This window comes from Raphanus sativus, unplaced genomic scaffold, assembly GCF_000801105.2.
Source record: "Raphanus sativus cultivar WK10039 unplaced genomic scaffold, ASM80110v3 Scaffold1378, whole genome shotgun sequence".
NCBI classification, from domain to species: domain Eukaryota; kingdom Viridiplantae; phylum Streptophyta; class Magnoliopsida; order Brassicales; family Brassicaceae; genus Raphanus; species Raphanus sativus.
This window is the reverse complement of record NW_026616690.1, coordinates 13,130-22,046: the sequence shown is the minus strand read 5'-3', so window position 1 is coordinate 22,046 and position 8,917 is coordinate 13,130. Positions and strand designations below refer to the sequence as shown.

The 8,917-nt window shown below is 43.3% G+C and overlaps 3 protein-coding genes and 1 long non-coding RNA gene across 4 annotated transcripts; 1 reads left to right on the top strand and 3 right to left on the bottom strand.

Annotated features, from left to right (window-relative positions):
* Window positions 1-636: 636 nt before the first annotated feature.
* Window positions 637-3,341, bottom strand: LOC130504146 (cation/H(+) antiporter 19-like). The gene is made up of 2 exons (XM_056998738.1): window positions 3,137-3,341; window positions 637-3,037 (listed from the first exon to the last, which is right to left on the bottom strand). Exons 1-2 carry the CDS (start codon window positions 3,332-3,334, stop codon window positions 833-835), a joined length of 2,403 nt encoding a protein of 800 aa, XP_056854718.1. The 5' UTR covers window positions 3,335-3,341; the 3' UTR covers window positions 637-832.
* Window positions 3,342-3,477: 136 nt separating this feature from the next.
* On the top strand, window positions 3,478-4,035 carry LOC130504148 (uncharacterized). The gene is made up of 3 exons (XR_008941152.1): window positions 3,478-3,619; window positions 3,701-3,786; window positions 3,865-4,035. It is a non-coding gene; the product is annotated as an uncharacterized LOC130504148 (long non-coding RNA).
* A 364-nt stretch (window positions 4,036-4,399) lies between these two features.
* Window positions 4,400-5,983, bottom strand: LOC130504147 (rhomboid-like protein 14, mitochondrial). Its single transcript, XM_056998739.1, has 2 exons — window positions 5,659-5,983; window positions 4,400-5,506 (listed from the first exon to the last, which is right to left on the bottom strand). Exons 1-2 carry the CDS (start codon window positions 5,875-5,877, stop codon window positions 4,706-4,708), a joined length of 1,020 nt encoding a protein of 339 aa, XP_056854719.1. The 5' UTR covers window positions 5,878-5,983; the 3' UTR covers window positions 4,400-4,705.
* Window positions 5,984-7,791: 1,808 nt separating this feature from the next.
* Window positions 7,792-8,652, bottom strand: LOC130504145 (transcription factor HY5-like). The gene is made up of 3 exons (XM_056998737.1): window positions 8,478-8,652; window positions 8,212-8,398; window positions 7,792-8,088 (listed from the first exon to the last, which is right to left on the bottom strand). Exons 1-3 carry the CDS (start codon window positions 8,539-8,541, stop codon window positions 7,890-7,892), a joined length of 450 nt encoding a protein of 149 aa, XP_056854717.1. The 5' UTR covers window positions 8,542-8,652; the 3' UTR covers window positions 7,792-7,889.
* Between the last annotated feature and the right edge of the window lie 265 nt (window positions 8,653-8,917).

The following is an 8,917-nucleotide window of genomic DNA, read 5'->3' as shown; positions in this document are numbered from 1 at the left end:
AGTCGTCTGGACGTCCTGGAAGTCTTCTCGATGTTCTGGAAGTCGTCTGGACCTCCTGGAAGTCTTCTGAAGAAGTCTTCTTCCATTTTAAGTGGAGTTTAATCTTGTCTTTGTAGAGAAATGATATATAATAGTTTGTTTGTGGTATGTTTTGTGATTTGCATGTGTACTCCCTTAGTTGTGACTTTTTTGTAAAATTATTAATAATGTTTTCCAAGATGTAATATATGTAATAAATAAGAATGTTGGTAGCCTTATACTGATACAACATTTTAAGAGATGTTGTTTTTAGTGAAAGAGATGTTGTTTTTAGTTCATAACAATTGGGAAAAAAAAGTGTAAATCGATTTGAGATGCATTAAGAGCTTCAAATTGGTTGTTCATGGTGGTTAGGGTATTGATGGTAGTGGTAATCTTGTAAATACTTGAAGATGATGAGGTTGAGAGAGTAAAAATGTCATTTTCGAAAGAAAAAAAAAGAAAAAAAAGTAATGGCATTTTCGTGAATAATATGAACTTGTGGGGTGAAGAAGACAAAAGAAAAATTCAAAAAAATCATAGGTTAGTTTTGTGTTTGACTTTGAGTTTTGAGTCAATTTTGCAAAAAAAAACCACTAAAATAACATAACAAATTGGTTTTGGAGAGAAACTTGCTGGTTTGATTTCAGTTTTAAAATTCCAAGTCGAATTTCATGTGCATAAATAGAATGACAACGATTAGCACAAAAAGATCATGTCCCAACCAAAACATTTCATGAGGCAAAAGTTAAAAAAAAAACACAGACACTTTTCTTTGTTTGTTTTGGCTCTGTAATAAGCTGATTAGATTCGTTCAGACAGTCGAGTCAGAAATATCTCTGGAGGAACCTTCGTAGTCAACATCTTCCTCTATGAGCGGCCGTGTATCCGCCGCAGGATCGTATCCCTGAACGACGAGCACCGACGCTGTGGTTGTAAACTCCGACGACGACAACAACCCTCCAACTGGTCCTAACTCCGGACAATCCGTACTGTTAACCAACGAAGCAACCGCCGCGTTTCTCCCCACGATGAAAAGATTGCATTTGCTCGTCGCTTTAAGCGTCGCTTTGACATCTTCTTTGCTCTCAACGACTCTCTCCTCGTAAGCCAACGACTCGTTCCCTCTTGGATCGTTCATCAACTCCCTCAAGAACTCTCCGTCCATCTCTTTTTCCTTCTTCTCCTTCTCGTCTTCTTCTCCTTTATCGAATCTCTTCAGCGTCCCTCTCGCAGCTACGAACTTGAGAATGGTTAGCGAGATCCCTGGATGCTCCACCATCTTCATCCCGTAAGCGAGAGCTTCTCTGTCGTCTAACCCTCCGAAGAAGGGAACCACAATCTTGTAATCAACTTCGCTGGCCACCACGTGGGACGTTCCTCCGAGTCCTCTGTCCACAAGAATCCCCACGGAGCAAGGAGCTCGCTGCAAGACACGTTTGTTCACCTCGTGGAAGGCATGTCCAATCGACTCCATCGCTCCGTCTACTCTCTGGTGCTTGTGGAACGGAAGAAGAATCATCGCGACTCGTTTCTGGTGCGCGCTCGTGCAGATATCCTCGTGGATGCTGCTAAGGTCAGAGATGGCTGTCATCGGCCTAACCGCCACGGCTCGGAGATGCTGGTAAGCCTCGAAGGCGATCACCATCTGATCAGTCGATCTCTCCACCTTGTTCCACGCCGGGAGTCCGTTCAGCCGAGCTTTGTGAACCATAGCTATCGCTGATGACCGCTCGGAGAGCTCCATCAGATGCATGGCGTAGACGCAGAGACGTCCTCTTTGTCCCGTCCCTCTCGATGACTCGATCATGTTGATCAACGTGGGGATGTTTCGCGTGCTGTGGAAGCAAGCGAGTATCCTTAGCTCGGAGTCGTGATCTTTTCTCTGGATCGTTCTATGCTTGTACGGTGCTCCTCTTCTCGCAGGTTTGTAAATCGCCATCAGAAGTGGGGTCGTGATGAAGGTCGTGACCAGTGCCATCAGGACTAAGATCGCAAACGCTTGATCGTTCAGCACCTTACGGTCCTTGCCGATGTTTAAAACAATAAGTTCGACTAAACCTTTGGTGTTCATAAGGACTCCAAGCGACATGGCTTCTCTGAAAGGAACCTTGCAGAGCATCGAGGCCACAACGGTTCCTCCTATCTTACCGAAACAAGTGGTGAGTATCACAAGAGCTAGAAGTCCCCATGATTGTGCTCCTCTGATCGTTGTAACATCAGTTTTGAGACCGCTAGACGCAAAATAGAGTGGTAGAAGGAGACCTGAGACAAGATCTTCTATCTTCTCTGTCAAGATCCTGGAGAAAGGTCCTTCTTTAGGAGTCACTATACCTACAACAAACGCCCCGAACAGCGCGTGTATCCCAATAGTGTCTGTCACAAAGCTCGCCGCTAAAACCAAGGTTAGAGTGACGCAGACATAAAGTTCCTTCACAGGCTCTCCTTCGGGACAGCGATGAGCCATATAACCAAGGAGAGGTTTGATCGCCAAAACTGCAAAGATCACAAAACCAGTTCCAGAGAGGAGAACCCAAAGAGGTACAAGAGGAGAACTGTCATTTCCTGAGAGAGCAATCGCGAGCGCGAGGAGTATCCAAGCCGCGATATCATTCACTCCCGCTGCAGACATGGCCATACGTCCAATGTCGGTTGTTAGAAGCTTCAGCTCAGCTAGGATACGAGCGAGCACAGGGAAGGCGGTGATTGATAAGGCAACACCCATGAAGACTATAAATGGAATCTGATGGACTCCTTTGCTTATGGTGGAACTGAGAACAAAAGATGTGCCTACACCCAGTATGAAAGGAAGTGAGATCCCAGCTAGGGCTATCAACAGTGATTTTTTCCCGGTTTTTCTGATGGCTGCAAAGTCAAGCTCAAGCCCAACTAGGAACAAGAAAAACAGAAGACCGATGTTTGCGAGCGTGTCTAAAACGGTCAGGCTCTTCTCTGGGAAGATGGTGTCAATGTACACCTTGCTTCGTCCCAGAGCAGTAGGTCCTAGCAGTATCCCTCCCTACAGAACCATCCAATTTTAGTCTCTTACTATGTGAGATTAAATTATCACTGAAAAGAAAAATTACAAATACAAAGAGATTGGAATAAATAAACTCACAATGATCTCGGCAATGACCCGAGGCTGTTTGAGAGGTTTAAGAAGGTAAGCCAAGAGCCTTGTAAACACAACCACCAAGCAGATCTGTAGGATGATCAGAGGAAGCGCGAAATCAAGAGGGCTTTCGTGTTGGAAGGCTCCATTAGATGAAGCCTTCATTGCAGCCGGGCAACCCATTGTCACATTGGTGCTAGCCATCCTACTAGCGATCTTACTTTTACGGGTTTGGTGATTGGTGGGGAAATGCGACACTGCTTAAGCCCTCAAATAATGCCTTGTCTGCTCCCTCATTGCATTGCCAAGCGAGGGATGAGACTTGGCCGGGAGGAGAAAAGGAAAACAAGATCTATTCTGCTACGTCTCTGTTTTTCATAAACAGAAGCAACTTCAAGAAGTGAGGATATAAAAGGGAGCAACAGAAAACTATTTATGTCGACAGTGCTAAGAATAGAAAGAAGAGAATGTGGACATACCAACTCCAGGGTAAGCATACACCGTGCACATTTTCTATTTATAGACTGTCAGTTACTTAACTTCCAACCACATTGCATCTCTCCTTTACAGACACGAACTGCCTACACTGCACCATCTCTGTTACGTTAGTTTGTCCTAATTTTACAAGCACTTGTACATGTCTCCTGAAAAAAGGGGTAATTTGGTGTCTTAACCTTCAAATATTCTTAAACATCTACCAATTTCACTTACATCAATGTATATGCATTGGATAGATGATATGGAATATCCAATATTCCATGAGAGGCATTAAAAGGGGCAAGAACTCACAACATTGTGGAGAAAGAAGTCAACATTGTCGAACAAGGAAACAAACGCCATAAAACTGGAGACTGGGTTGTCGTGCTGCAGCAGCCAGAGAGCCAGAGCGTCCGTAGTATGGGTAACAAGTAACCACCACGGTGAAATGCCACATCTGTCATCCCTTTCTCCACGAAGGATTTTGCTATAGTTTCCCCCAACTTTCTTTGTCACCTCCTAATCAATTCCAAAGGCGGTTTAACTTTAGACAATGTTTGTCTCATTCACCCATTTAAAAAAAAAGAGAGATCAAGAAAATCTAACTAAAGCTACGGGTCTTATGCTAAAGCTTAAGAGAAGCTTCAGCTGGTATATTCTGTAGACAGACAGGGGTAATGAAGAACTTACAATGGTGGGACGAGCACTGTTGTAGCCAAAATCAGATCGGAGTATGGTTTTAGTGAGAATTTTCTTAAGGCAGGACATCCAATAATGTATGATCAAACGTGGTTAAGTTTGTAAAACTAGTCACATATTCATTATGCCAACACTATGTGTAACTCCACTATAAGAAACATTGTTTTTTTTCTTCCTATAAGCACTTAATTTCATAAGAAAGATTCAGTATTTTCCCTCGAATTAGACACAAGTACAAGAACACTCACTTCCAATAAGGACCCATACACATAGAACCAAATCTTCAACAGAAGAGAAGACAGATTGAAGCACTCTATTCATAAGCTAATGCAATTGATGACTCAGCTTAAGCTTCCTTCATTCACAACTCTTCCTCAGCTCTAAGAATGCTCCAGAGATTTAACTAAACCTCTCTAGTCTCCGACGCCGCAGCTCATCTAACGGAAGATCACTAGAAGAAGACGAAGAAGAATGTGCCTGTCCCTGGTTCACCGACCATCTGTTTCCTCCACTCCGTCCCGAGCCACACATCTCACAAACACTTTCCCAACCAGAATTATCAAAAGTACACGACTGGCATCTCCAGATACCAGCCCCTGCAATCCCATTCTGACCTCTCCCCACCCTCCCTCTCCCAGTAATCCTCCTCCTCCGAGACCCAACCAAACCGTTCAGAAACCTCAACGGCCACGTCACCGCTCTAGCGACACCTCTAACCACCATAGCCACAGGATCCGACCCCGAGTAAGAAGAACTCTTCATCTTCATGTAAAGAATCCCCGCAAGAATCCCACCTAAATGCCCAAGAAACGAAGCCCTCGGCACAAACATCTGCACCAGCACCAGCTCAGCCCAAGCAGCATACTTCGTCGGAACCAGCACCCCGTAGACACTGGTGTAATCCTCGGCCTGAGAATTGAGAACAACTTTCAAAGCAAACAGCACACCCGAGAATCCAACAGAGTACTCGTGGTAATAGGCTCTCCTGTAGTCAAAGAAGACGTGGAGAGACTTGGCCAACAGCAACGTCACTCCTTGCGACATGCCGAGAAGCGTAACGACCATGGAAGCGAACTGTGTGCTTCCCATGGACGTCTCCAGCTTGATACCTTTCCAGAGGAGAGACATCATGTTGTAGACCAAGTGAGGCTCGTTGAGATGGTAGAACGCTGATAGAAAGAAGCGTCTCAAATCCTTGTGCTGATTCAATAAAACACACACACAAGTCAGCACATATATATATATAAATCACAATCCCTAATTTCTCGTAAGAACACAATCCCTAATTCTCCAGAAATTAATCGAATTCAAGATCAAGATTCGGCGAAACTGCAATCGTGGAGGTGTAGTACCTTGAGGATGAGGTTTGGATTGAACCAGACCTCGCTGATGTGAGGGATAAGGGGATCGAGAAACGCGGGCCTGAGGTAGACGAGAGTGTTCGCGGCTAATAGACCTGCTGTGACCGGCGGTTTCCACGGCAGTCTGTAGTATTCGGCGACGGTGCTGATCGCTAGGAGCGGGAGCATGCCTCCGGTTCCTCTTCTTCTTCCTTCGCCAAAATTCGCCATTCCTTTCCTTCTGATCTTCAAATAGTGTACAGTTAATTTATTAATTTAATTTCATATATATATATATACAAATATAGCGCAGCTTGGTCTCTACGAAAACAATTCTCCAGACGCTTCTTCTTTTCTTCCGAAAATGTGGGACCCACCATCACATTTTAAATATCGCTAAATCAGAAGCCTAATTACTTTTTTCTTTTTGAAGCCTGATTACTTACTTACGGATAAATTGTATTTTAATAGATTTCGGAAATTCTAAATAAAATTTAATGTTATTCTATATTTTTCTTTTGGGAACTAAAATCTAACGTTATTCATTTTATGATTTTTTCAAAGAAAATGAAAGACTAATAGTAATAGTAATTTAATGTTACTCACACTTACAGTGGATGAGCTCCTAGACCAGCACACAAGCTCCTGGAATGCCAACCTAGTGCGTGAACTGTTTGTAGATGAGGATGTGGAGCTGATTCTAAAAACGAAAGTTGCTCTGTCTCGAGACGACTCTGTTGTTTGGGGGCTCTCTAAATCTGGACGATACGACTCTAGAAGTGGTTATAAATTCCTTGAATCACTCACAAACAGCAGAGCGGGAGCTACTGTCAACCTCCCTCCTATTGAGAAACAACTTTGGTCCAGGCTATGGAAGACCAAAACGTCTCCGAAACTTCGTCACTTCATGTGGCGTGTTTTGTCCGGAGCTCTGGCTGTCAAAGATCAGCTTCGTACTCGCGGGATACAGATTGATCCTACTTGTCCAGTGTGCCATCAAGGCCCGGAAACTATCTGTCATATGCTCTTCCATTGTCAGGTGGCTAAAGACGTCTGGGCATTATCACAGTTCCCATTGCCTCCGGCGGGTTGGTCTCAGAACTCTGTGTTTCTGAACTTGCATCATTTGATTTCATATAGTCAAAGGCAAAACGTGGGAGTTTCAGTTCGACTGTCATTCCCTTGGCTTCTTTGGCATATATGGAAGTCAAGGAACAAACTCTGTTTTGATCAGGTCCAACCATTGGCATCAGAAGTGGTTAGGAAGGCCAAAGAAGAAGCTACGGTTTGGTTAAATCTTCAAGGAAACCTGCCACTGAGCAAAGAGAATACCTTAGCTGTCCCAATACCCTCCATTGGTTGGGTTAAACCTCCCTGGGCGTCTCTTAAATGTAATGTTGGATCATCTTGGAATTCTTCATCGCAGATTAGTGGAGCTGGTTGGATCATTCGGAACTCAAGGGGTCAGGTTCTTCACCATAGTAGAAGAGCTTTCACGGGTGTTCTTTCGAAGGCTCAAGCGGCTCTATTAGCCTTATCTTGGGCGACTGCAGCGGTGATTGACCTCAAGCTGAAGAATATCCTTTTCGAATTCTCATCACCGGAAGCCGCAATGGCTCTTTCTAATCCCGTGGATATCCCTTCTTCTTATTACTTATGCTATGAGGTCCTCACGAATATTTACTCTGTTCCAAAGAGTGAGCTTCATGTTGCATTGGACTCTGGTAATATGGCAGCATCGGCAATTGCAGACAGTGTCACTAGGGACCATCGTTTGCAGTCGTACGTCGCCACTGGGGGTCCGTCATGGCTATCTGCGCTTCTCGCCAAGGAGGCTGCAATACGTTGACCCTCTGTTTCATGACCTAAAGCAAGCTAAAACTCTTTCTTGAGTGTCAAGGCATGCTCTTTTTTTTTTCATTTGGATCATGGAGCCTACTGGTTTCCAAGTTGTTTTCCTTTGCGTTTTTTTTTTCTAGCAGGCATTTGCCTGTTAATTCTGTGAACACATTTCCTGTGTACCTTTATGACAAAAAAAAAAAAATAGATGAGGAAGTTGATGCACTTGAAGCTAGAGAAGAAAGTCATGCAAGGTAGAGAGTTTATTGTGCAATGTATGTGTCTTATATTTGATTCAAAGTAGCATGAACTAAAAAAATGTTTGCTATATTATGCTTGATTGGATTGTTTGGAGAAGATTTGAGAATCAACACAACATTGGATTAAGTAAAGGGTCTCTCTTCTCAGTGATTTTCATCGGCTTTAGGCCTAGAGTTAATAAGCATTTTGCGAAGCATTGTGTTCTCGTTCATCAAAGTAGAGATCTTCTCCTCAAGTTCATCATTGTTGTTCTGCAACTCATTAGCTCTTGATTCCAAATCACTCACATACACTTTCTTCCTCTCCCTCGCTTGTTGAGCAGATACTCTATTCCTCAACAATCTGAAATTTCAAACTCAAACAAAACAACTCACATTCATCACTTAATTTTTTTTTTCATTACATTGCAACTGCATGGTAACTTTAGTAACAAAGGCTCTAAGTGATTTTACATATTTCGTTTACCTCTTGAGGCTCCTGTATTCTTTATCGGCTGGGGTTCGTCCACGAGGGCGCTTGGCGTTTGAGGTTCCATTATGTGTCTGGTCAATCTCTTGATTGTTGGCTCCGTCGTCGGCACTGCTGCTTACAACTCCTGTTGATCCAGCTGCTTCCATATCTGGAACCATCAACAACTCCTCCTCACTCTCCTCTGAAAATAATACAAACCACTTTTCTCAAAACCAAAATATATTAGGAAAAAAAAAACAACTTTTTCATATTAAAACTACCAGTTTTGTGCTTAGGGGAAGAAGGAGAAGAACTCGAGTTCTCATTGGGTCGTTGAAGAGACATCAATAGGTTTTATTTTATCTTTTTGGGATTTGGATGAAGACTAGAGTGGAGAGAGATAGAGAGCGTAAGAGGTTAAAGAGATTATCGAACCATTAGCTTCTTTTTTCCTTCTTTGGGACCACTGAAAGTCTGAAACCAATCAAACACCATACAGTTCTGCAACTCGTTTTTGACCAAAAATCTTGACTAAAAGTTTTGGTTGGCGTATAAAAGAACACGTACGTTCATGCAAGGCCACAAGTGCAAGAAAAGAGTTTCACTCCAATGGATGAAACGTAAGAACGTAACTCATTGCAAGAAAAGAGTTTCACTCCAAGTGCAAGAAAAGAGTTTCATGCAAGAACACGTACGTTATGGTCCGAGAGTCTACGGAACG

Bases quoted from the DNA above. Each gene is read 5' to 3' on its own strand.
- LOC130504147 (XM_056998739.1), bottom strand. From the start codon at position 5,877: ATGGCGAATTTTGGCGAAGGAAGAAGAAGAGGAACCGGAGGCATGCTC. The intron at 5,507-5,658 runs GTACTACACCTC...TTATTGAATCAG, and splicing joins ATCCAAACCTCATCCTCAAG to CACAAGGATTTGAGACGCTT.
- LOC130504145 (XM_056998737.1), bottom strand. From the start codon at position 8,541: ATGTCTCTTCAACGACCCAATGAGAACTCGAGTTCTTCTCCTTCTTCC. The intron at 8,399-8,477 runs GTAGTTTTAATA...TATTATTTTCAG, and splicing joins TTCCCCTAAGCACAAAACTG to AGGAGAGTGAGGAGGAGTTG. The intron at 8,089-8,211 runs GTAAACGAAATA...TTGAAATTTCAG, and splicing joins GAATACAGGAGCCTCAAGAG to ATTGTTGAGGAATAGAGTAT.
- LOC130504146 (XM_056998738.1), bottom strand. From the start codon at position 3,334: ATGGCTAGCACCAATGTGACAATGGGTTGCCCGGCTGCAATGAAGGCT. The intron at 3,038-3,136 runs GTGAGTTTATTT...ATGGTTCTGTAG, and splicing joins GGGTCATTGCCGAGATCATT to GGAGGGATACTGCTAGGACC.